At 42.7% G+C, this 27,711-nt stretch overlaps 2 protein-coding genes across 3 annotated transcripts in view; one reads left to right on the forward strand and one right to left on the reverse strand.

Annotated features, from left to right (window-relative positions):
• Positions 1-15,560, reverse strand: part of SRGAP2 (SLIT-ROBO Rho GTPase activating protein 2) — a 211,606-nt gene extending 196,046 nt beyond the window's left edge. The window contains exons 1-2 of the mRNA XM_028488127.2: positions 15,408-15,560; positions 13,053-13,661 (exon numbers count right to left, since the gene is read on the reverse strand). Of these exons, the coding sequence (XP_028343928.1) occupies positions 13,053-13,119 (67 nt within the window). The 5' untranslated portion in view covers positions 13,120-13,661; positions 15,408-15,560. The remainder of the gene's footprint in view (positions 1-13,052; positions 13,662-15,407) is intronic.
• Positions 15,561-16,230: 670 nt separating this feature from the next.
• Positions 16,231-26,921, forward strand: FAM72A (family with sequence similarity 72 member A). 2 transcript variants are annotated; one of them, XM_007100326.3, is made up of 4 exons: positions 16,232-17,176; positions 19,496-19,573; positions 22,058-22,182; positions 25,738-26,921. In XM_007100326.3, exons 1-4 carry the CDS (start codon positions 17,025-17,027, stop codon positions 25,830-25,832), a joined length of 450 nt encoding a protein of 149 aa, XP_007100388.1. In that variant the 5' UTR covers positions 16,232-17,024; the 3' UTR covers positions 25,833-26,921. The 2 variants fall into 2 exon arrangements, with proteins under 2 accessions (XP_023989607.1, XP_007100388.1); XM_024133839.3 differs by lacking the exon at positions 22,058-22,182 and having other exon boundaries at positions 16,231-17,176; positions 25,738-25,792.
• Positions 26,922-27,711: the final 790 nt, after the last annotated feature.

Raw genomic sequence — 27,711 nt, forward strand, 5'->3', positions numbered from 1 at the left:
GGGCCTCTCACTGTTGTGGCCTCTCCCGTTGCGGAGCACAGGCTCCGGACGCGCAGGCTCAGCGGCCGTGGCTCACGGGCCCAGCCGCTCCGCGGCATGTGGGATCCTCCCAGACCGGGGCACGAACCCGTGTGTCCTGCATCAGCAGGCGGACTCTCAACCACTGCGCCACCAGGGTAACCCGATTAACTCTTTTTGCTGCTGAATCCAGAAGAGCTAGCATTTCTGGACTGGCAGTCCTGCTCCCTGGCCCAAGAGGGAAAGAAAGCTCACATGCACACATGTACTGTCAGAAAGAACTAACTGGTATCGATCGATTTCAGGCTTTGGCAGTGGGAACACTACTGTAGTTTTAAAGAGTACTAGGTGTTTTAAAATTGTATTGTCACTGGTCTTAAAATATCCAGATCAAGAACCTCATTAATCAAATCAACAGATATCATCTACCCAAAATGCTTCAACGTTTGTTTAAAACTGCTGACAGCAAAGCGTTGAGATAACTTACATCACCACAAATCACTGAATAAATAAGAGAGATCAAGAGATACAGCACAACTGACTCCAAGGACATCTAAAACACAAAGCCTATTAATGTCATTTAAAGATGAAAACTTAAAACTAGCCTGTGGAATCTAATTTTTATAAATGGGGCTTCCCTGGTGGCGCAGTGGTTGAGAGTCCGCCTGCCGATGCAGGGGACACGGGTCCGTGCCCCGGTCCGGGAGGATCCCACATGCCGTGGAGCGGCTGGGCCCGTGAGCCATGGCCGCTGAGCCTGCGCGTCCGGAGCCTGCGCTTCGCAACGGGAGAGACCACGGCGGTGAGAGGCCCGTGTACCGCAAAAAAAAAAAAAAAAAAAAGATATAAGTGAACTTATTTACAAAACAGCAACAGACTCACAGATTTCGAAAACAAACTTATGGTCACCAAAGGGGAAACGTGGTAGGGAGGGATAAATTGGAGTTTGGGATTAACATATACACACTACTATATATAAAATAGATAATCAGCAAGGACCTGCTGTATAGCACAGGGAACTCTACTCAGCATTCTGTAATAACCTATATGAGAAAAGAATCTGAAAAAGAATGAATATATATATGTATAACTGAATCACTTTGCTGTACACCTGAAACTAACACAATATTGTGAATCAACTATACTCCAATAAATTAAATAAAATTTTTAAAAAGATGAAATCTTAAACCAGGAGTAGGAGAGATAAGTAGGAAGAACCTACAGTACCTGTTCTATGGTTTCTAGCCTTCTCTTAGGACAATTATGAACCTGTAAACTCTATGTGTCAACTAACTTGAAGATAACCATTTTGAATCGTATGTCCTAAAAATTACAAAGCAAGGAACTAGTAATCCATCTTTCTACTTTCTAGCTGAGAAGCTGAGAATCCCAAAAGTGGAAGGACTTGTCCAACATGACATAGCTAGTACTCCATGGCCCTACAGCCCTCCTTCCCTCCCTGTGAATGATATTTTTTAAACGCTGTACTGATAAAAATATGAGCTGTCATCATTATTAATGGTACTCATTTTAAAACGACAGACTGTTACTTAGCCTATTCATTAGGTAGAAAGAAAACAAACACAAATGTGGAAACACTTCCACTCCATATTACAGCATACCTCATCACAATCCACAAAGAAATCCCTTAAGTTGACAAAGGGCCTAACATATGGAGAGGAATATAAGAGGCAAGAGGCCATCCTACATCCTGGGAGAGCCTGAAGTCATTTACCCCACAGCCCAGATGTCTAGATTAACCCTACCCAGTTCCACATCCATGCCACCTCCGCCCAGTTTGTCCCAGACCAGATGTCAGGGATTAAAAACCTCCTACTTCCTTATTCTATAATTTTAATTTAAGACAATCACCCAACTTCCATTTTCTTTTTCTTTTAAATTCAAGTTCTGCACACAACATAAATTTCTATAATACCCAGTGTTACACAAGTTCCACCTCTGGCCCATGACCATTGATGAGGAAAACCATATATACCAGTATCAGGAGAGAATTTTCTCACTCTGTAAGTCTCTGAGCTTACTGGAAGTCCTAGGTTTAATATATTTATCCTGATTAAAGCATTTATTGTCCCTAGTAACCCAGTCACAAGTCCACCTCTAGGTCAATCAAGTAACTATCCCTTACCTCAGTTTCTCCAGCTGTGAGGCTCACCTTTCTGTCAGATAGGGACACCTAACCAAGTGTCACTTCAGATGCTCTCCAGGGCGGCTGCCACTGTGCCACCACAGGGGTCCACCCTCCATGTGTTCAGCAGCCACAGAGACATGGCAAGCCCTGGGGCTGGGGAGAGTGTCATTCAGAGAATACAATGGGGTTTTGTACTTACAAGAGTGCCTGCTAAATAGGGGCAAAACTGTTACCTTCAATATCTTAAATAAGCAAAACTAATGAACCATGAAAGCTGGGGCGGGCCTTAGACATTTTCTAATCTAACCCCACTTTCCTAGATGAGAAAACCAAGGCGTAGGCAGATCAAATAGGTACATACTAGGAAGACATTTAGAACACTGCATTTAGAGCTCCTTTTCGCATCAAGATACTAGGAAATGAGAACAATCAACTAAATGTCCACAGCATTTCATAGTTTCAAAGGCATTTCTGATGAATTATTTCATTGGAGCCTCACAACAATGTTGAGTGGGCCTGGCTTCCCACTCTGCCTTCTTCACTTACTAGCTGTGTGCTTTGGAGTAAGTTATTTAACCTCCCTGTTTCTCATCTGTCAACTGGGGATAATAATAGTAGCTACCTCATAGGGCTGTTGGGAGATTTATGAGTTAAGACTACAGGTAAAGCACTTCAAACACAATTTAGACATAAGAAGTTCTCACTAAATGCTAGCCATCTTCATCATAATCACCATCACCATTAGCCAGGGCCAAGAATTGTTGTCCCGATTTTACAGATGAGGAAACAAACAAGGAATTTTGAGACCTGAGGTGAGTTACCCCCAAAATCACAGTTGTAAATGGCAAAGCCAAACTAGAACCAAGGCTTTCTGACTCCAAATCCAGCACTCTTTTCCAGGGAACCATGCTGCCCTGTAGTTCAGTTTGTTATGGCCCCAAAGAAGTATTGCTCCAAAATAGATATCTCAGTCAAGATGCTTTCCCAAAGAGCAGCTTACTCATCTGACAAGATCTGGCCCAATTACCCTCACCCCCCTAAAATAAATAAATAAACGCAAGAAAAAGACTAGTGGGAAAAAGGAGCAGATCTCCAAGGGGTTTAAACGTTTGGAGAAATTGGTGCCAACTCTTCAGAAACAGGATGTATTTTCTTTTTTTTTTTTTCGCGGTAAGCGGGCCTCTCACTGTTGTGGCCTCTCCCGTTGCGGAGCACAGGCTCCGGACACACAGGCTCAGCGGCCATGGCTCACGGGCCCAGCCGCTCCGCGGCATGTGGGATCCTCCCGGACCGGGGCACGAACCCGTGTCCCCTGCATCAGCAGGCAGACTCTCAACCACTGCGCCACCAGGGAAGCCTGGATGTATTTCTTAAAGCTCCTGGCATACCATGCCTTGGCCAGCTCACGCTCCTGGATCCCTTTGTTTTCTGTGCTTTGTCTTCCTGTGGAGCCCATGGCTGGTGAGGTCACCTTCTCCAGGGTGAGCATTCAGACCCTACTATGATTTGAAAGGCAGAATCTGGGCTCAGGCAGCAAAGACAAGGTCCCAACTTTCATGACGCCTTTTGGGTCACCTGCCCACTGATTAGTGCATTTTTAGAAGAAAAGGTTAAAAAAAAAAAAAAAAGGCTCTGCCTTCTCCCTAACAGATGGCATCCTAAAATACTCACAGAAATGGAGGAGGTGCACTCCCAGCTGCTCTTCCTTCCTCATGAATGTATATTTCAAGTTCAGAACCCTTCGTTCACAATGTATAAATAAAGTCAAGGCTACTTAATACCAAATGACTAGAAAAACCAGCGGGGAGAGTTTTTCTGTTGGTCACTTTGGACCTTTCTTCCTCTTTTACCATAGACCATGCAGCTGCTTCTAATAAGGCAATAGCTCTCTCCAAAACCATGCCTCGAAAAAGTATCCCAGCAGTTCTTCAGGTCAACTCTGTTTTAACTCCTGGTCAAAATAGACCTAAACGTTCTCAAATTTAGACGGGGAATATCTGTTTTAAATGATGAATAAATCCTGGACAAATGTAGAATGTGTTTTGCTTCAATTACAGAAAAACCTTACTTTTGTTTTAAACTCCTTCAAATTTCAGAGTTAATATTTTCCTTGAATTTTAAGGAAAGACATGATTGAAGAACTCAAGTATAGCTCTAGGGCAATGATTCTAAAGGGGCAGAGGGGGTAATAAATAAGAAAAAACTTAACCCCATTGGGGAACCTCCACAGAACTACATAGTTTGTACTTGTCCCTGTAGGATGATAATATTCACAATGCTTAATCTACTTTGAATTTCAAATAACATTAACATAAGGAGAAATCTTGTTATTGGAGTAGGAGGAGAAATGCAGAAGCAAGGCATCCTGGCATTGTCAAATCCAACCTCAACTCAGAAAAGATTCACATTCAATTTATAAGTATTTATTCATTTCCATGCCAGAAGCTGGACGCATGGAAATGAATAAAAGACAATTCCGTCCCCCAGGTACTCAGCTAGTTATAAATAATGAGGTGTAAATGAAGAGATTACAATGTAATATGATGAGTGCAATATACAAATAAGCACAAAGACACTGCTGAGGAGATGCTGAGGGTGGGCTGATTAACCCTGTGCAGAGATGCTAAGGAATCCTGCTTGGGATCTTGCACAGGGTCACTATGCAGAGAGTAGGGATAAGCAGGGAACACATCCTGGAGGTGGTGACATCTGAGCTGGGTTTTAAAGGATACGTTTTCCAGGTTCAAGGAAAAGGACCCATTCCAAACAGAAGACACAGCATGGATAAAGCATGAAGCATGAAATAACATAATGCAGTAAGGGAATGAGAGGCAGTTTAGCCTTCTAGTGGTAAAAAATGTGATCAAGGTAATTGGGAAGTGATTGATGTAAACAGTCTATGCTATGACCTTAGCAGAACAATAAGTTTGGTTTTTTAAAAAATCACTTTGGTGGTATTATGCAAGATATATTATCAAGATCAAATTAAGAAACTACTTCTAAAAAAATTATTTGTAGTAGTCCAGGTCATTCATTTATGTATTCATCATTACAGCCAGTATATATTTACTAAGAGCCACCATTTAGGCTACAACACTATTCTAGACATGTTTACTATCTGAAGGGGCCCCCCCATAGTAAGAGTTACTTATTTAGCATTTAATATTTGCCATACATGGAGCTAGCATTTTACACACATTCACAATAAACCGGCAAGGTTGGTCTTATCTCTGTGTCACAGAAGAGAAGTTGAGTGAGCAAGGATATAAGGCAAGGAGGTGATATTGACAAGATTCCAACTGAGGGCTACTTCCAAAGCCTACACTCTTCGCATTGCACTGCACTACACAACCTCAAACCATTCCTACCAGAAGTCTAGCAGTAGAGAGAAGACTAAAAGACAAATATTTAAAACCTAAGGCAGTACAAGATCAATGCCATAGCGCTATGTGAATGAACTAGAGAGAAGGGTCATTTCTGATCAGTGTGACCAAGGAAGGCATCCCAGAAAAGTTGAGCTTTACTAGAAGGGTGAGATCTCAGTAGGTGGAGATGTGGGGCTGGGCAGGGAGAAAGGGGTATTCCATGAACAGTGCTCAGAACTTAGACTCTGGTGATGGCCGAGGTTCTAATTCCTGTTCATTCACTGAGTCGCTGAATCTCCTACACCTCACTTTCTTCATCAGCAAAGTGGGATAATAACAATATATTCCTCCTAGAATTGGTGTAAGAATTATGAAATAATTTATGTAGAGTATTTAGCATAATGCCTAGTACATTAAGTCCCAAACAAACAGCAAAATATTAGTTAATAGTATATGCGTCTAAAGAACGGCAAATAGGGAATTCCCTGGTGGTCCAGTGGTTAGGACTCCGCACTTTCACTGCTGAGGGCCCGGGTTCAATCCCTGATTGGGGAACTAAGATCCTGCAAGCCACGTGGCGTGACCAAAAAAAATAAAAAATAAAGAATGTCAAATAGTGCAGACAGGCCTCCAGTCCTTTTAAAGTAAAATGAAAAAGTATGGTTGGCATGATAGGTTGCAGCCAGATTGAAGACCAAGTAATATTCACCTTGGAAAGTTGGTCTCTATTCAACAGACGATAGGGAATCAATCATTAGAGGAAAGAAGCCATATTCATAACACTCTGAGCAGATCTCCCATGGGAGCCCCCAGCCCCTCTCCTTGGCATCTGGCTCACTTGTGACCAGTTTCAGAAGAGGCCTGAGGCCCAGGGGACTAGTTCAAGCAAGGACTATAGGAAAATAGATACTGTCACTCTTCAACTTGTAACGTATCCAAGATTTTTTTCTTTTCTTTCTTCCCCTATCCTGTACCCTCTCTCCTAAACATGGTACTAGCTGAGACACAATTATTAACACAACTTCCCTGGGAGATTGTTTATTTTTATTTACTAAGGTTAAATAAATTTTCCAGGGACCAATCTGGGTGGCTTGGATCATTATTTAAAACTTGGTAATATCTGGGTTTTACTTATTTATTTTTAACCTAATGTCATTTCTATAATGCAGTATTATCTTACTCATTTATTAACACATTATGATGAAGAAACTTTGTGATGGTTTCATTCACTTATCTTGATTGTGATGTTTTTATAGGTAGACAACATGCCAAAACTTATCAAATGTATACCTCAAACATGTGAGGTTTATTATATGTCAATTAAACCTCAGTAAAGGGCTTCCCTGGTGGCAGAGTGGTTGAGAATCTGCCTGCTAATGCAGGGGACATGGGTTCGAGCCCTGGTCTGGGAAGATCCCACATGCCGCGGAGCAACTGGGCCCGTGAGCCACAACTACTGAGCCTGCGCGGCTGGAGCCTGTGCTCCACAACAAGAGAGGCCACAATAGTGAGAGGCCCACGCACCGCGATGAAGAGTGGCTCCTGCTTGCCACAACTAGAGAAAGCCCTGGCACAGAAAAAAAGACCCAGCACAGCCAAAAATAAATAAATAAATAAATAAATTTTAAAAGAAAACAGGAATTTCTTAAAAAAAACAAAAACAAAACAAAAACCTCAGTAAAGCTGTTAAAAATACAATAAAAGTTTAGTCATTCACGTAATTATTAAAAGGTATAAAATTAATACACAATGCTTATACTACCAACATAAATATATACTCATAATATGAAAATATGTATATTTAAAGGTTAATTCTAAAAATTTAATGAGGACAGGTGATTATATAGAAATGTATACACAGGCCTGTAAAACTTTGGTGTAGAGGACATTTTTAAAAAATAGGAATACACCTATGTTCATGGCAGCATGATTTGCAATAACCAAAAGGTAGAAACAACCCAAGTGTCCATGGATGGATGAATGGATAAACAAAACGTGGATTATACATATAATGTCCTTAAAAAGGAAGGAAATTCTGACACATGCTACATCCTGGATGAACGTTTAAGACATTATGCTAAGTGAAATAAGCCAGTCACAAAAGGACAACTACTGTATGATTCCACTTATATGAGGTACCTAGAGTTGTCAAATGGGGGCAGGGGGCAGTTATTGTTTAATGGGTACAGAGTTTCAACTCTGCAAAATGAAGAGTTCTGTGGAAAGATGGTGGTGATGGTTACACAACAATGTGAATGTAATTAATGCCACTGATCTGTACACTTAAGAATGATTAAGATGGTAAATTTTATGTTATGTGTATTTTACCACAATTAAAGAGAGAGAGAGATGAGAGTTCCTACACATTATTGTAAAATCAGTAAAGGTGTTATTTTGTAATTTTCAAAGACATTTTCAAGTGCTCTCATTACTTATTTTTAAATCAAACAACTTTGAAGGTAACTCTCCCAGATTCCACAAAAGGCCAATTCTGTAGCTGACCAGTTAAAACTATTCACTTGAATTGTATTACCAGTAGAAATCTAAATATCAACTTCTTTTTCCCTACAACATGACATCATATTTTCCTAACAAAACCCTCAGAGGTCTAGGGTCTAAAGTAATCACAATGCCCATGAAGAAAACCTCTCTTCTGGAAGGAGAATCCTACAGGTGCCACCAGCAGCCCACGTTTATCTAGAGTGAACAGTGGGAGTTTAGGAGTCAGGGGCTGAGCACCTGCTGATTTTAAAGGGTGTGGACCCTACATATCAGGGCCAGGTCAGACCCTGTAAACTTCAAAACAGAGAAATGATTAGGGCTTGTCTGGGCTGTCAACCTGTGTGGTGCATAATTACCAGATGGGCTTCTCCAAAGGAAATTTCTGTTCCCATTCCCCAAGAGAATGCCTGAAATTGGAAAAGTTAAGGACTTCTCACAAACTTTGTTTCTAACCATTGCTACCTTGCACAGCACACAGCACCCCCAGCTGCTTGCCCACCACCTTCCTCCAGGGCCTTTTAACTTGGAGATACAGAGTACAGTACTTTAATTTTTCCAAGAGCTTCGTTTTCTTCCAGGAGCTCACCTTACTTAGAGTCCTGTTTTCCTTGAGCAAAGGAAGAGGTGCCTTCAATCATCTCGCAGGAAGATGATAGCATCTGCTTGGGGATTCCAATGAGATGTTTTACTGCAGCTTTTCACAAACTGATTATATTTAAAGCTCCCTTGAGGAATGGGGGCTGGGAGGAAAGAAGCTTCGGAGAAGACCTTTGTTGGCAGGAGTGAAGAACCGCTCACACCTCCCCGGGGAACAAGCTTGTTTAAATATCAGCAATCCGCATTCCCAAGTGTGTGTGCACACACAATATGTCTAAAGTTTTAAATTTCATCTCCTGCTCTGAAAGGGTCCTGAAAGGGTTAAACTGTTCCAGGCAAAGGCTTTTCTATCAAAATGCTCCAGATGGAAATTACAAAATTTCATTTCTCAGCTCTGTGGTGCTCACACACTGTTCTTCTAAGACATTAAAAAAAAAAAAGACAAGACCCCTAATGTTCTCAAGAAAGAGAATTTGACAGCTCAGCACACAGTGCCACTCTGTTTCAGATGATTCCTCCTAGAATATTTGCATTAACTATCAATCTCAAGTTTTCTGGGGGATAGTAAAAATTCAAGGTGTGGAGACGGTACAGGAAAGGGAGCCTTGAACAAAGACAGGACAATAGCTGGGAGGGTTTGCTGTGATGCGAACTCATCCAAATGCCAGCTAGATTATCACCTCTTGTGATGGTTATGCCCTGCACCTTACCACCTTTTGCTGCTCCAATCCCAAAAGAAGCTAACTAACTAGAGGCCAAAAAGGCCTCAGGTTATGACCATGAATCTGACCATGAATCTGTCAAGAATTTGCCGAGATTAATGTATATGAAGCACTTTGTAAATTGAGCCATGTACAAATACGAAGAGTATTATTATTGCTTTCGAGTCAGAGATTGAAAGGCATGAACTTTCAAAGGAATCTGAACACCCACAAACCAGAAACAATGATGGTTTTTAAGAAGTCGGCTCCAAGGCAGGCTAAGGAGTCACGCCCCTCATAAAACCACACTGGGGTAGGGTTGGGGCTGCAGTCTCAGAAGTCCCTCAGGGCACACGCAAGCAGGTGGTTTAAAGGGACCCAAAACCACAGGATAGACAGGGTCCCCCAAAGTTCATTAAGGGTCCCCTTGATTCAAACCATTCTGCCTGAAAAGCAAGACCCAGGACTCTGAGACATATAGAACAACAGCGGCCAACAATTAGACAGTTTACCTGTTCATTTTACAGAATGGGAAACGAGTTCTAGAGGGTTTAAGTGACTGAACCAAGATACCTTTCACTACTAGTGGAGGAACTTAAACTAGAGCTCAAGTTTCATCCTAGACTTGTTTCCTATCATTATAACTGGCACTTTGGGAGTGAAAAGGCAATGCGGCCTTAACGGTCATCTCATTTCAGCAGACCCTACTATTATTGAGCATTTACAAGTGCCAGATGCTGTGCTAAATGATTTTGATATACTATCTCATTGAATCCTCACAGTGACCTTAGGAAACACATATTATGTTGCCTTTTTTCCAGGTTAGGATCCCGAGGCTTGGACAAGTCAGGTAACCTGCCCAAGGAGCGAGGCAAGCCAGTGACAGCGCTGAGATTTAAGCCTGGATTCCTTTGACTCAAAAACTTGCGCTCTTAACCACCAGACCAAGGAAGCAATTTTCTTTTTTATCTTGGCATCTGTAAGAGAAGTAAGACTAGCAGCACTATGAGTCCCACACAACACATAAAAAGCTGAAACATCATAAATCTGACCAAGGGCTTCCAGCTAGTAGGGGAGCAGAGCCAACCCAGAACCCGGGTCCTTTGTCTCCAAGTTCTATGATCTTCCATGGAGAACACAGACTCTAGAATGCAAGCTTCATGAGGGAGAGGACTTTTTCTTGTTCACTGCTACATCATCAGTCCCCAGAACCCATTGAAGGCACTCAGTAACTAGTTGATGAATAAAGAAGTGGAGGGAGTCCACCTGCTGTGGTTTGGCTGTGTGACCTTGGGAGGGCGTCTTTATCCTCTCTAAGGCTCAGTTTCTTCATGCAGTGAATAGAGGATGAAGTAATATTCACCTCCAAGTTTTAAGTGAAGATTAAATGAGACAATTCTTATAAAGCACTTGGGACAGGCTGGAACATAATGACCATCCAAAATGTAATCTATTATTATCACTATTACTACTATTATCCATTGTCAGACTTTGGCTTCTTAAGTTTTTTTTTCCCTACTCTGGTCAAATGATGTTTCATAATAATTATGAATAGAATAGAATAGAGAATTGGGAGTCAGTAACCTGCTTCTGGTTTCAGATCTACCACCACCTAGCTGTGTGACCTTGGACAAGCCTCTTTATTTCTCTATACTCGCCTCAGCTGTAAATGAGGGACGAAACCATTCAAATCAGTCTCGTAAGCATTCATTGGGCACCTTCTCTGAGTAAGACATCATGCTCGGCCACCTATAAAATTCTATGATCCTGAATAGTGTTAATGAAAAGATATCAATGCAAAGCAAAAGAGTCCCCTGCTTGTGGCAAGGGTGAAGACAAACCCCAGTCAACTGCATTACATCATCTCAATGAGTAATGTTTGTAAATACACAAAGTATTTAATTGAGACACTTGTGAGAAATCCTTCACCAATACAGAATCAGCAGACACAGTTCTATTAACACCTATCAGTCCCAAACCTTCCAAAAAATAAACATGTAAAGTCACTTTGCACCTTAGTCAAATGGCGTGCTTCTGGAGAGAAATCTGGGAAAGTCAAAGTTATTAACGCTCCCTATGGCGACAGTTAAGAATAGGATGTATTTAAAAAAAAAAAAAAAAAAAAGAATGACATATCTGGTTAAAACTGCAGGGGGGAATTCCAGCAGCAAACTGCAGTGCATCTGGACAGGACACTGAGGCCAGTGGCTTATTGTTTACAAAAAGAGGCCCGGATTATGAACAGTGACAAGAGGCCAAGACCTCAGTTATACCTCACAACCACACCTCTCCCAATCCCAGTTCAACTGAAGCTATCCATCAGTCAATTCCCCCATCTCTGTAATAAACCCACCAATATGTGCAGCCCAGTGGATAGAAGGTCCCTCAGGGCACCTCCAGCATTGACCAACCTGATGACATTAAAAAGATCCTACAGGCACAGTGAGGACTTCAAACTACCTTCCAACCTTCCAAGAGATAAAGCAGCTGCCCATTTCAAACTCTAGCCCTACTCGCACCCCCCGCAATCATTAGAGGGGAGGCATGGCCCTTCCCAAGTCCTCTAGGATAAGAAAAGGTCTTCTCACATTGGTGCAGAGAAAGAAGGAGGGGCCCCTCCCTCTGTACTCCGAAACAAAGGAAAACCCAGAGCTCCAACCATGTGGTGTAACATTCAAGGCCACCCACCTCTCCCACTACCCAGCTGAAGTCTCAGTGGGCTAGAGCCACATGGCTCTTTCCAGTGACTGGCCAAGAAGGGACGGTGCCTTGCATAACCATATGCTGGGGCTCTTTAACAGGCGGGAACCCCTTCTATGGGAATTGCTGGTTAAAAAAGGCTATCTGGGAAGGGGTTTTGATTCATGCACCAAGTCAGGCAGTGGACTAGATGTGCTAGCAGGTCACTTGCTTTCTCTAGGTCCACAATTTGCTTTACCCCTCACATTTTTGCAGAGAGGTAAGCAGGCCTTTAAAAGCATGTATTCTGGAGCAGAGGACAACACAGAAGGGTTAAACAATTATGTCTTCCCATTCTCCAGACTCAGCACCACCCAGCAACAACCCAACTCCATTCAGGTTTAGGCGAGGGCAGAGACCGGGTGTGAGTGACCTTATTCTTTCTGTTCTCTGATCTCTGAATGCAGACAACCAGAGACCAGGCAGGTACAAGGTGCACCCCAGGTGGCCACAGACTTTCTGTGCCTGATGTCAAAGCAAATGTCATGTTTTGATATAGTGCATCAGAAAAAAACCCCGCCTCTCCCAGGGCTCTCCAAATGGTACACCTTCTCAAGGTTGCCTTTCTCTGCCTGGACTCCTCTTCAGCCTCTGAAATAAATTCCCAAACACCTGTCAGATTTCAGTTGTCCTTCAAGGAAACCTGACCCAGACACCCAGAGGCAAACTGCCGCCTTTCTCTCTCCAAGAACCTCCTGCCCCTCCCCCCATCCTATTTAGCCAGGGGAAAAGGACTGCCAAAATAATGGCCAGCCCTACAGACAAATCTAAAGCCCACTCCGAAAATTCCTTTCCAGAGCCTGTGGCCCCTGGCATGGCCAATCCCTCGGAGGCTCAGACCCACATAAGAAACCACCTCTGGGGTCAGCCTGCCCCCACCTGCTCCACCCAAAGAAATGAACATCTTGCAAATCACGGTGGAAATCCATGTCTCAATGGTCTACAGAGAATATGCATTATGCTATTTTTCAAAGCCCTTACCTTTGACCTGAGTATCGTACTCTGCTATAATCTCCTTATCCTTTTTGAATTTGGCTGGAGACGTCATGTTTTCCTTCTTTCTTCCAAATTCGAATTGTGAATTGATAAATCCACGGGAAAAATCCAACCACCGAAATCAATACCTCCAAGATCGCTTCTCCCAAGGGCAGAAGGGGCCCCCCGCGGTGGTCTCCAGCGCTCCGGGGAGCGCGGGCTGCGGGCTGGGCAGGCGGCTACGGCGGACACATGCAGACGGTGGGCGCTGGGGCCGGCGCGGCGGCGGTTGGTTCCTGTGCTAGAGCCCAAGCCGCAGCCTCAGCATTAGCCGGGAGAACTGCAGCGCCCGGAGGCTGGCCTGGGGTCTGACATCAACGACACAGGCGGGGAGTGGAAGTCCTTCCGCACAACATGGTGTGGGGGGCGCGGGGATGTGGACTCGCCCAGCTGGGTCCCCGGGAGGGAGTGGGTGCGTATCGGGGTGCCGAGGGAGGGCTGGGCGTGCTTCGCTGTTTTTTGTTGCACAGCCTCGAAGATGCTGCAAATCAAATCCCAAACGGGAGCCGCAGCAGCGCAGACTGGATCGGAAGTCGTTTGCTCCGGTTCACTTGCCTGTAAATGCAGGGAAAAGAGGAGGGGGCGATCAGCCCCAGCGCAGATCCTAATCGATGCGGGGGTGGGGTAAGGGAAGCCGTTTCCAGCCTGGCCTGGGCCCATTCATCTCAGCCAAACGCCGCCCGGCCCGCAGAGCCCGGCGCAGCGAGGTGGGGAGGAAGGAAGCTCCCTCCGGATTTTGTTTTAAGGCTGAAAGAAAACACTTTGGAGCAGCCGCCTTCGAGGGCTTGGGGTGGGGACTAGCGGCGGGAACGCGGGGCTCCGGGCGGGGACTGCGGCACCTCGGCGACCTCCCGAACCTTGCCAGCGCTGGGCAGCGGCAACCGGAGGGAACCCTCCCGGCCCTGCCTCCGATACGGCCCCCGACCCCCGGCTGGGGCAACTCCCTTGACTTAAAAGGGGATCAAAGCCTGGGAGGGACAAGCCACCCGGGCACAACTTTTCTTCCCCTGCGCCCCTCCTCCCCGTTGTTTTGTTTTTGGTTGCTAGCTTCTCTTGGCAGCAAAATGTTGGGGGGTGAGGGGGGAGGGATCTGCAGGAAAAAGCCTGCTCGGCACAGGACACATCCAGGAAAACAATGTGGTCGGCAGAAGCAGGAAACGGGTTAGAGGCGAGGGTCGGAGTCGGGAAAACCGGGAAGGCGGGGGGTGGGGGGCGGGGGGGAGGAAGGCAGCCACCGCCTCTCAGGCCATCCCCAATTGGTCACCCAAGCCCAGAGATCCCAGATACCGCACCCAATCCCCGGCTGGGGGTTGGGGGAAGGTCGTTGAGGGTCGCAGTCCCGACTCCTCGCACCAGGAGGTACCCGAGGAGATCCCGCTCCGACCCAGGCCCAGGAGGTGGGAGGGACTGGGACGGGAGTGCAGAGCCGGGCGTCTCGCTCCCGGACGCGCCGCAGCGGCGACCCTCCCTCCTTGGCCGCCCCTTTCCCTTTCCGCGCCGGGAGTCTCCCACTTCCCGCGCCTGGAGAAAGGGCCGCACCGAGGGAGGAACAGGGAGCAGAAGCGGCGTGGTGGTTCAGACAGGCAGGAAGCGGGGAGGGGGGTGAGAGGTGGGGTCCTGAGGCTGCACGGGAAGCGGGGTAACAGGAGCTTCTGCACACGCTTGATAGGAGAGGAGAGGGCAAAGGGAGGATTACCTTGGGGGTGAGGGGGAAGTTAGGAGACTATCGTGGGCCGCGATGTTACATGGAGTACTAGGATATTAGCAACTTTGGGGACCCAGATATAGGTCTGGGAACGGGAGTGCGTGAAGAGGAGCCATTCCGGGCAGGCCGGGGGCTGGGGCAGGGGAAGGGCCCCGGAAGCAGTGCGGAACACCCATCCTTCTGGGTCCAGGGTTGTAACCCGACTGTCTGCCAGGACTTGGAGACAGAGGAAGAGAGCAGCCGATGGTTACGGGTGATGCCAACGACGGTTGCCCGAAGGTGGACCAAGGCTGCCAGTGTGCAGAGGACTTGGGGAGGGGGCTGGGTGCAGACTGCGCGGCGGCATGTGAGCCAAGGCAGTCCCAGGCAGTACGGCAAAGGGCGGAGGTGCAGTCCTAAAGAGGTATTTGGGCTGTACTGGGAGATTGGGAGTGGGTCAGGAGGGAGGCGGTCTGAGGGATTTCGGGCGGCAACGCTAAGGCGACGCCGAAAGCAGCATCCGCGCCCTCTCCTTCCCGCCTCTGCCCGGATTTGTTCAGTCAGGGCTCCAGCTCCGCGGCGGGGAAGAAGAAAGGGGAGAGGGAAGGAGCCTTTACCTGGCTCTGACGCGACGGGTCCCGGGCCCCCGGCTCCGCTTCCCACTCAGAGCTCTCCTCCCCTCTCTTCCCCGCCACCCGCGTCTACGCAGATCGGTCCCCCAGTCCCCTGAGGAGCCTCCGCCAACTCCGCAGGACCCCGCCGGGAAGCAGAGCCCACCCCCTTGCCAATCACCGCCCACTTTCTATCGACCGATGGGGCCTGTAGCCAATAGGAATAGGTGATCCCAAGAGGCTTGGAATGAGGAGGAGGGGCTGGCGAAACTTGGAGGTGTGACTAGCACTACCGAGGCGTGGTCACAGAGTAAGCTCCTCCCCGGGTTGCCGAACCCCAAAGTAGAACTGATGGGCGGGATTAAGATAGAACCAACAGCCAAACATATACTTCTGAGAGAAGGCACGACCAATTGGACCGGGGCAGTGAGGAGGGGCGTTGCGGAAAATTTTAGCCAATACAGAGTAGAGAACTGCGGGGACTGTAGAATGTCTTCCAATGAGAAGCGCGAAGGGCGTGCCTTGCCGCTTTCACTGGGGCGGGAGTAGGGTTCTCCCAAACCTCCCGGAGCCGACCAATGAGATCGGAGGAGGGGCCAAGCTCGGCCAACCAGCAAGCCGAATTTATCTAGGCACCGTTACTGGGGCGGGGCTTAGATCTCCTGGCCACTAAGATCTCGTCAGGGGCAGGCTCCCGAGACTTCCAATGCGGGATGTGGGCGAACTCTAGTTCTCCCAATCGGTGCGCAGCGCTGGCAATTCAAACTGACAGCCGGTTGGAAAGGCAGAGAGCGGAAGAGGGAGCAAAAAACGACGTGTTCGGTGGCAGAGACAGCAACGCCGACGGAGCCCCCAAAGCGACCTCTGCCCCGCCCCACCAACACCACCGCGAGCTCTGGAGCGGCCGCTCGGGAAAGACTTGAGGGGACGGCGCGGGGCACGAGGGAAAGCTGAGGGGAGGGAGTCACGAGAGGAGCGACGCGAGAGCCCGCACGCTGAGGGCTGGGGACTGCCAGGAGAGAAGTGAAGCGGGCCGCCCGCGAAAGAGCAGAGCGGAGGAGGGTCGCGGGAGGATTAAGGAACACCCGGGATTGCCCGGTGGGAAAAGCTGAGGGGATTTTTGAATCCTGGGGAGAGGAGAAAGATTTCCAAAGAGGACGCGAGGGTAGGGACGCTTAGCCCGCGATCCGAGAGAGGAATTGGAGCTCTCCGAGGGAGGGGCTTAAGGGGGAAGCTTTAGATAAAAGAGCCTGTACGGGAGAAGCTAAGGGAATTGCAAAAGGAGCAGGAGCTAAAGAGTAGAGGATCCTTCAGACTGGAGAAAGGGAAAACTAGAGAAGTTCCCGAGGCACCTTGCAGCCTGCCTCCTCCCCCACTTCAAACTCCTCTCCCTTCCCCGAAAGTTAAAGAGAAAGCCAAGGTTGCTGCTTCTCCCCTGTTTCTACTCAATAAATACTACTTTTACCCTCCCCCGGGAAAACAGAAAAGAACTCATTTCCTTCTCAATTTTCGGGCTTAGAAAAGACCGAGGCCTCGCAATTTGATTTTTAGCCTGGGAGAATCAAACTAGGGAGGGTATTGCTCTATTTTCAAAATCCCACACCTCATCTTTCCCCGGACGCCATGTCTACGAGCAGCTGTAGTTTCAATGACCGGCGCGTGTCCATCCTGTGTTGCAAATTCTGTAAACAAGTGCTCAGCTCTAGGGGAATGAAGGCTGTTTTGCTGGCTGACACTGAAATAGACCTTTTCTCTACAGACATCCCTCCTACCAAGTAAGTCATGCTAGTGGTGGGCAACGGTAGCCTTTAACTAGATGGGAAAAGTGTATGGCTTGAACCTCTGGGAGTCAAAAAGGAGTTTATCATTTTGGTGTTCCAGCCACTCCCAACAGTCTGATGATCCCCCTGGAGTTTAACTAAGGGGGCAGACTGTCTGGACAAAGGCTGTGGTTTAGCCAGAGTGGTCAGTCCTGATGGAATGCTTCTAGTTCAATTATAGTCATGTGGTCCCTTCAGTTGAATCCCTGGCTACTGTGCCCTGACAAACCTTCCTCTCACTGGATCAAGTCCATGACTGAGACGGTAGGTAATTCAAGCAAGATTTTCTGTACTGTTGGAGAAGAGAGGTCATTTAAGTTTTTGATTTTTGTTCCCAAAGTTTTACTCCAAAAAAACATTCCCTAGCTTTCTACCATTTTTTGCAATTGGCGTGCTGATTCAGATCCATTGTCCACCTAATTCAGTATTCTTTTCTTATCATCTCCCTCTCTCTCTCTTTCTGAATGAGACATATAGATTTTTATGGGATGAAACAGGACTTAGCCCTCAAATAATCCCTGTCACCCATAAAGCTAATTTTAGATATTATGCATTGGTTTGCATACTCAAATCCTTTTAAATTCTGTTTTCAGTCACTACCCACTTTTAGGTGTAGAGTCCTTGAGAATTTGCTTCCTATTTGGAAAAATAGCCATTTTATTTGACTCAAATATACCTTTTTCTAGCTCTAAAAGGTACTTTCTCTTTCTATAGTCAACATATATGTGCCTTTACATGCTTTTCAAGATTTTGCTCTTTATTGAAACTTTATCATTAAAGTGAAAGAGAAGTTATCCAAAATGCACATGGACAGCTGTTCTTTGGACACAGAGCCAGAGACGGCACACTAATAATCAGACTACTTTAAAATGAATTTCATGATAATGATAGAAACTTTTTTAAAAATTAAATATACTCAAAGCTGTGGACTCTTCCTCCCTTGAAATCTTATCTTCATTGGTTTAAGTGTAGTCATGCCTAATGGCAAAGCCAAAGGCCCTCATTTATTTCAAAGATAAATGGGTTATTATAAGTACCTCTGTGCGTGTGTATGTGTTGCAAAAAAGAAAAAGCACTAGACAATAAATCTAGAACCTACTACTGCAAAGTTTCTATGATTTATTGTCTAGTGCCTTTTCTTTTTAGTAGCACATACAGAAACAACAGTTTTAAATATTAACCCATTCGTCTTTGCAATAGCTATGGTAAGTATAAAATAGTCATAAGGAGAGCTCAGATATGTGAATTGTTAAAGGTTAGACCAGAGTCTGGTGTACAATCAGGTCTTTCCTCTTGTCTTCTCTTCCATGTAGGGGTTATCATAGTGATGGATTAATGTGCTAAGATGTATATGAATCAATGAACACATAAGATTTTTTGAAAAGAAGGTTTGTCATATTTATAGTGAGCTCACAAATATTAACTTACCCTTATAAAATGTACTATTGTTCTCTTACTAAGTTACTTAGTTCTCTTACTAAGACTCTAAGTTTCTCTTAGAGTCTCTTGCAGCTCTTTGAGTCTACAAAATGCATGCTAAATCACAATCAAAAGTACATTTTGTGGCAAGGGTATGGAAAAATGGAACCCTGTGCACTGTTGGTGGGAATGTAAAATGGTACCACTACTATGGAAAATAGCGTGGCGGTTCCTCAAAAAAATTGAAAATAGAATTACCATATGATCCAGCAATACCACTTTTGGGTATATATCGAAAAGAATTTAATACAAGATCTAGAAGAAATATTTGCACACCCATGTTCTTAGCAGCATTATTCACAATAACCAAGAGGTAGAAGCAGCCCAAATGTCTATCAACAAATGAATGAATAAACAAAATGTGGTACATGCATGTAATGAAATATTATCCAGCCTTAAAAAGGAATGATATCCTGCCTGTCACATGCTATAACATGGATGGACCTTGAGGACATTATGCTAAGTGAAATAAGCCAGTCACAAAAAGACAAATACTGTATTATTCCACTTATCTGTGGTATCTAAAGTAGTCAGATTCATAGAAACAGAAAGTAGTGGTGGTTGCCAGGGGCTGGGGGAAGAGGGAAATGGGGAGTTGTTATTTAATGGGTATAGACTTTCAGTTTTGCAAGATGAAAAAGGCCTGTAGATTTGTTGCACAAAAAATATGAATACACTTAACACTTATGAACTGTCCACTTAAAAATGGTTAAATTAGTAAATTTTATGTTATGTGTTCTGCACAACATCTTTTTAACAGTACATTTGACTATCTCTATACTTTTCCCTCTCCAGTGCAGTGGACTTCATTGGAAGATGCTATTTCACTGAAATTTGCAAATGTAAACTGAAGGACATCGCATGTTTAAAATGGTAATGTGTGGCAATATTCCAAATAGCCCTGGGTTTGGGAGATGGATGTTGACACCGAAGCACAGAGAAAGGTTCAGTGGGCTGCATCGAGCACTGGTTATCACCCATGCAATGAACCGTTGAAAAACCATTTGTTACTTAGAACTGTTTTTCAAAAGGGTCTTATGACACTTTACCTTTGTATGTGATTTTACAATTTTTCAAAGTGCATTAGCAAATATCTGCTTTAACTTTCAGAAAATGGCAATGTAGTTTAGAGGGAAAAAAAAAAAAAAAACGCTTGGATTTACGGTCATAAAAATCAGGCTTGAGCCCTGCCTGGCCCTACAATTATTCTCTTGTTATCTTGAGTAAACTTCTTAAATCTCTAAACCTCTGAAACTCTGTTTCCTTATTTAATTTATATCTTAAGAAGACAGGTATCTTCTTAAGATAGAAATTAAAATATCTTTTGTGTTTACCTTACAGAGTTGTTGTAAAGATCAAGTGAATTATGAATGTAAAAAGGCTTGGTAAACTATAAAGTACAACTCAGAGGTCCTACCATGTGCGAGTCATTGTTATAGAGGCTGGAAATCTGGCAATAAAGAAGAGAAAGTCATAGGCCTTTGGACATTATATTCCAGTAGGAAGACAATCGATCAGTAAGATATTTAAATAAATGAGATCTTGAATAGGGTGGGAAGTACTCCAAAGGAAATAATAATAAATGACAGAATAATAGAGCTTGAGAGAGTGATAAGAGCTATTTTAGATAGCATGGTCAGGGAAGCCTCCTCTTGAGAAGGTAACACTGGAGGTGAATCCTAAAGGATAAGATAGGGAGGAACCAGAGGAAGAATGTTCTAGGCAGAGGGAACAGCCAGAGCAGAGAACCCAAAGGCAAAGAAGAACATGTTCAAGGAATAGAAAAGACAATGGCCAGTGTGGCTGAGAGATTGTCAGAGTAGGATGGGTAGATTAGCGATGAAGTCAGAACCCAGATAATATAGAGCAGCGCCATCCAATAGATGTGTGCAAGCCACATATGTAATTTAAAAATTTCGAGTAACTACATTTTACAAAGTAAAAAGAAACAGGTGAAATTAATTTCAATTGTATATTTTACTTAATCTAATAGATTCAAAAAATTTTCATTTCAACATATAACCAACATAAAAAATTATTAATGAAATATTTTACATTCTTATTTTTTATTCTTAGTCTTTGAAATCGAGTGTATTTTTATACTTCCAGCACATTTCAGTTAAGGCTAGCCAAATTTCAAGTACTCAATAGCCATGTTTTGGATAGCACAGATCTAAACCTTGGTAGGAAGGGTCTTTGGGTTTTCATTTTTGGCCAGTGGAAAGCTATTGAAGGAGTTTTAACAAGGGAGCAAAATGATCTGAGGTGTCCCTACTAGAAAGCTCCATGAGAACAAGGACTTTATTCCTAGCACCTAGAACAGTACCTGATACATAGCAGATGCTCTGTAAACATTAGCTGAATGAGTGAATGAATGAATGAATACAGGTGGTAATTAAAGCTGTAGAATTTATTCTTACAATATAGCCTTATAAATAACTGTCAGTCCTAATCCAAGAACATCTTTTGCTTTCATTTGTTTGCCTTTCAAGCCGATTATGATTAGAAGACATGTTTTGGGTGGGCTGGTACCTTTTATAGTATTTTTTGTAGGGCCTCACAAAAATGACTGACTCACATCTCACAGGGGAGGAACAAGCTATAATAGGAATTTTTACAACTCAAGGTGTAAACAGTTCATGTGGTCATTAAAAACAAAACCAAAAAAACTTCTAGCTAAAATGTTCCCTGTATATTCATTCTATTTAATAGTGACCAGATAGGAAAAACACCTATGGAAGACTGAATTATTTCTAATCAGAAGGATAACCCTGGAGACCGTAAAAACTTTTGCAACTTTCTCTAGAAGCTAGGGATTTGCTTCATTTCTGAATTCCTTCAAAAACACTGAGACTAAAATTAGATCAGCCAGCTTGTGTTCAGTTTTCATGGGCTCATGCTGTCTTCCTACTCCTCCATCTGTTGAAACAGTTTTTAGGTGCTGGCATGGACCTGAAACATATAAGAACCCAACTTGCCACAGTCCTGGGGAGAGCAAAAACCTTTTACCCACAGGTCTGAGTTTATTTAATGTATTTTGTCTATACAGCCCATCAATTTTGGACAAATCACAACCTTATGGCATTTAGAAACTAGCTTCTGAAGGGGGAATGCATAAACAATACTAGCAAAGAAACAGAGAATATGTTACTCTTATTTCACTTAAAGACTATTTTCCCACTTGGCAGTAGAACTGTAACCATTATCAGAGTAACTCCCATCCCAAAGATCCCAGCAATGGAGGTTGTTAGGAGAAAATGAGATCTTTATATGGTCTGTCTGTTTACATTAGCACATAAAATGCTTACATGGTCAGATATTACCTTGTATCTAATAATATTTACTTTCTCTTTTTAGTGGGAACATTGTAGGTTATCATGTGATTGTTCCATGTTGTTCCTGCCTTCTTTCCTGCAACAATGGACACTTTTGGATGTTTCACAGCCAGGCAGTTTATGGTATTAACAGACTAGACTCTACTGGTAAGAAACAACAGACTCAGACGTCCCTCTAACTAAAGTCTACCAAGACTTGAGTGAACCTCTCCATAGATCATTTCAGGATCCCCTCTGAGACTTTCTCACCTGGGTTGGATCCACTAGAGTGACTTCGATCCTTTTATCCCAAACATTTACTTACAGAAACTACTAGCCAAAATTCATTGCATTTCTATTTCCATCATCATATTTAGGAGACTCAAACTTGGCTGGATTTCTTGGCCTTTTAAAATTAATATTTTAATTGCTCTAAATTTCTGCCTTGATACATAATATGGCTCCAGAGAATTTTGGAAGAATTTAGATTTGATAGTCAATTGTGTTTATGGGTCTGTGTGTGTGTGTGTGTGTGTGTGTGTGTGTGTGTGTGTGTGTAAGAAAAGGGAGGAGGGGAGGCTAGGGTCATGGGGAGCTGGGAGGAAGGAAAACTAGGTAACCTCTGTATTTGGTAATGTTGCTTCAGTATAAAAATAGCCATTTTGACATCTATATTAATAAATTATGATGAAATTTCAGACAAGGGAAATATTTAATACCAATATGTTTTACTGATTATTTAGCAGAAAAATACACAACCTATTCTTAAAAGATATTTACATAATACATTTTATATTGTCTGGAGCCTTTCAGTTTTGTTATAGAACACAAGTTCTCAATGTCTAATATCTGCTTACACGGAATACGAAGTTGACTTTAATACGAAGTTGACTTTTAGTGGGACTTTTTTAGGGAACTAAAGTTTACAGAACTTTAGTATACAGAACAAGTTTAAAGAACTTGACAATCCAAGTTGCCACTAACATTCTCAGGTTTTTAAATGTATGTCTTAGTCTTCTTCAGAACTTAAAATATACTTCTTTTTTTGAAGTATGATTTGCCTTCACAGACTAAGAGATCATGAGTTGTAAGCTAGGTTGTCAGTGTCTTTAAACCCTCCAATTATGCTTGGGTTTTTATAGACTCTTTTTTTTTTAATCACCTGGCATTCAGTTGTGAGTTTCAACCCATCATTTGGAGGCCTTAATTTAAGACTCTAGTATGTTAAGAAGGCCATTTTTGAGCAAGGACTTATCTGAACCCCCCTAAGTGAGATATAGCTTCCTAATTTAGGCCTCCGGTTTTATATTTGTGTTGCTTATGGGACACATTAAAGGAAGTTTCTGCTTTGATACTATTTTTCCTGCTTCATAGAATTCAAAACACAGGGTGGAGGTTTTTCAATTTTGATTTACTTTTTAATATTGGTCAATTTTTCAAAGATAAAAGCCCAGCATTCTTCCATTTGCACTGAATCTAATCCATGAGAAACAGATGTATCACAGGATTTCCTTCCTCCCTTCTTAACAGAGAAGGGAAGGTGCTGCTTCTGTCAGATCCAGTCTCTTAGTTTATTTTTTCTCCTTTGAACCAATTGTGCCGAGCCACTCATGTCTCTGAGTATCGACTCCAAGAATATCAAACTTCTCCTTTGTAACCCTAATATTATGATTTGCAGGAAGATTTTTCTAGATGCTTCGTATAAAACAGAATTTCTCATGACCTTGGAACTGTACTTGAATTACCTGAATCAGCAGCATCAAAGTAATACATACACAAGCTTTATAAAATTCTAGAATGTTTAGACTGAAAGGGCCCCAGGAAGTCTATGTTCTAGGTTAGCCTTCACATGTGGGCCTGATTTCCTGAGACTCTCCTGTGGAGGCTTGGGAAACCTCAGTTCAGATTCCGTGGGACTGGCAAATGCCCTCAAAGGAAAGTTGTCTTCAGCTCTCCATTCACCTTTATGGGTTCTAATTCTCCCTTAGATTTCTGCCTAGTGATTCCTTACTATCCTGTCATCTCTTCAAAAGCAGAACATCATCCATTCTCCGGGGAAAAGAAGTGTTTTTTATTGAAAACAATTCAAACATACAAAAAAATTACAGAAAATAATATGATAGACATCAATATGCATCATATAGATACTAATTTATTGCCTGATTAAACTCCAGTATCTCACCCGAGAGAGACAGTTCATTGTTTCTGCTATTTTAATAATGCAACAGTGTGCATCCTTATACATGTCTCCTTGGGCACCTGTGCAAAATAGGCAGTTAGAGGAAAGGACGAGTGATGGGCCATATTTAAGATATATATTTTTGTTTGTTTTTAATTCACAGAATGGAATGCCCAACAGAGATAAGAAATGAGCTAAATCTACACATATGGACAGGCAAATCTCAAAAACATAATGTTGAATGAAAAAAGCAACTTAGAAGAGATACATATAATAGCATACTATAAAAAATTTATATACACACAACAATAATATATATTGCCTGTGGTTTATATACATTTGTAGGAAAAGTAGTAAAAACATCCACGGTGTACTGTTAGTGGTGGAAACTGGATTCAAACCAAATCTCCAAACCCTGGCTCATTCTATCCCACCACGTGACCACTATCTTAGTATGTATGGAGTGGATACCCAGAGTTGCTGAGTCTTCCCTGTGTACACACTGACACCTGGACAGCTTGAGATTTGCTTTCTATTTGTTTTTGTTTTTGTTTTTTTGTTTTTTGTTTTGTGTGTGGTACGCGGGCCTCTCACTGCTGTGGCCTCTCCCGTCGGGCCCAGCCGCTCCGCGGCATGTGGGATCTTCCCGGACCGGGGCACGAACCCGTGTCCCCTGCGTCGGCAGGCGGGCTCTCAACCACTGCACCACCAGGGAAGCCCTTGAGATTTGCTTTCTGATTGGCTCTCCAAGAGGTCAATTAATAATGGTATTTTTTTTTCAATTTAGTGCTTTCAAGTTATAATATAGTACGTGCCCATAATAAACCATCTCATTATCCTCTACCATATACGTGGTCTAGTATCGTATACCAGTGCTGGATTCTTTAATATGATATTTGACTGTTCTTTCATAATGAGGCTTTAGACTATCGTTTTGTTTATTGTACTGACAGCTACAACCTGGTCCTAAAGTTTATAGTTTTACCTTGACAGCCTCTAGCCTAAAACCCATGTATATCAAGGATTACTGTTCATATTATAACTGGCTCCAAAACCCTGCTTTTTTTAACCAGAAGAAAGGCACCAGTGACTTCCATACTTGTTGAGGAGATGAGGACACTTATTCAGGTGCCTTTCCCATGCACCCTCCAAGAGAAATGTAATCTAAAAAGATGTTGTGAGATCTCCATTCTTAAAAATCACTAAAATAGATTTGAAAATTCTCAGTGTAGAGTGATTATGGCATAATGTAGCTAGAGGCAAGGTTTGAGGAAATGGACTCCTGAGATCTTTATGAACTCCAAGATTCTAGAGTTCAAGCCCTTAATTTAAAGTGTTTAAAGAATGATTGTATTCTAGATGTTGGATAATTTTAATATCTAGGTATTGATCATGTTATTTGTGGTTCATTCTTTAATAGCTTTTCTCTTAACTGCTAACACTGTGATTTAATATAAGAATGTTAACATATAAGGTTTTATATATCGTGTTCTGAGTTGTAACAGTAGTCAGCACCAAATAATTTTATGAGCTTTTCTTTTCAGGTGTAAACTTCCTACTTTGGGGCAACTTGCCAGAGGTAGAAGAGAGTACAGATGAAGACATGTCAGATATCTCAGCAGAGGAGTGTATTAGATGAATAGAATTATAATATATATAATATTTAAACTTTTTCCTATGTAAAAAATATATGAATGGACCAATTCAAAAATTGTTAGTAAGGATTTGCCAGTGATTTATTTTTTTGGAAAACAAAAATGGGGCATTTGTTGATTTATTTATTTTCGGTCTCAAATTAATTACCTGAGTTTATTGAACCAATGCAGTCCTTTTCTTCTACTTCTGCTTCTACTTCTACCCTTCCTCTCTCCATCCCTCTTCCCAGCATAGGTGTACTCTTAAATCCAGATCGTAGAAGAATCTTTCCTGTGTCACTCAACTATCTCCCAATCTGGGGATGGTTTTCTTACAACTAGATGCCAGATGCTATTAATTTTACATTCGAATAAGGGGCATTAGTATCCACACATATATCACCATGCTTATATCCATGCATAAATCTATGCATATAACCATGCATATAAGCATGTATATATGTGTGAAGCACAGCTGGGAATTAAAGCTTAACAGGGACTTTTTAAAAATAGGCTGTTAGGTTTCCATAGGTACTAGTTATCATATGTTACATTGGTGATAACTCTGTTAATATGGAACAAGACTTTGTGAATGTATGGAGAAATCCTCTTGGTTCCTCAGCATGATGTTAGATAAATGAATTTGCCAGGAAATTATCAATATATACTGTTTACTAATATTATTTATTTACATTCTTCTAAAGTCATACTGATATTGTATTATGAAAGCCAGATAACCTCCATCTTTAAGTTTTCCCATTCTCCAGGGCTTTCTCTGTGAATAGCAAATTTTAGATGAGTAGTCTCAGTCCTAACCCTTAAATAGAAAAAAATTAAAGAAGTGGTTTGCTTAAGCCATTGTACGTTATAAAGAAGGTTTTTTAAATTTTGTTTTGCTTTGTTTTGTTTTATTTATCTGCATTCAGAGCCACACAGGAATAAGAAACTGGGATAGTGTTGGATTCTTGTTTTATGAGAAGCTAAAAATCAGTGTATCACCTTAACTAATATTTTAGCCAAAGGCATTTTGTCAATAGTAATACCAAAACAGACCAAGTTACAGTTTTGTAAATAAAGTTTTGTTCTAAAAATGATCAGCCTTCCTTTAATTTTTAACTTTAGCCACTTTTCTTACCTAAATATATAGAGAAAAATATTTCTTATTGTACCCACTTTTCTTACCTAAAAACATAAAAGTATAGAATATAAGAGGTAACATTTATTGCATGCTTACCATGTACCAGTAAGTGCTTTACACATTTAATTCACTTATTCCACACAAGGAACCCATGAGAGGTAGGTATCATTATTATTTCTTTTCTTACTGATAAGACAGGTGAGGCATAAAGAGGTTAAGAAGCTTGTCTAAAGTCACATAACCAGTCAGAGGCGTGGCCTGATTCAAACTCAGACAGACAGACTGACTCCAGAGCTCCTGTTCTTAATCATTATGCTGTACCCCCTGAGCACCTTCAGACATGAATCAGCTATGATTTTATTTAGCTGGGACACATGCTGGGTAACAACTACCTTGTTATGTGCTCTAGGTGAGGGCCTCAGTGACTGATTTTAAGGTTGAACAAACTCACTGGATCTTAGGGTAAAACTGACCTGTGGGCACTGACAGGATCATTTGCTGCGTAAAGATGAAAGATAAAAGATGCTTCAGGAAATGCTGTTACTAGTACTGGAAAACTTTTCCAAAAGTCTTTCACCCTGACTATCAGCACTGACAGAGTTCCTCAAAAGAACCAAAGGGATGAGTGTGGAACAATTTGGTTTGGATTTAGGTTTTTTTTTCTTTAAACTCTCTTAAAGACTAGAACAAGGTGGCATAATGGATAAGATAAAAAATAAATTGATACTACATTATATACTTCTTCA

The sequence above is a fragment of the Physeter macrocephalus genome, chromosome 4 (genome assembly GCF_002837175.3).
Source record: "Physeter macrocephalus isolate SW-GA chromosome 4, ASM283717v5, whole genome shotgun sequence".
Classification (NCBI taxonomy): domain Eukaryota; kingdom Metazoa; phylum Chordata; class Mammalia; order Artiodactyla; family Physeteridae; genus Physeter; species Physeter macrocephalus.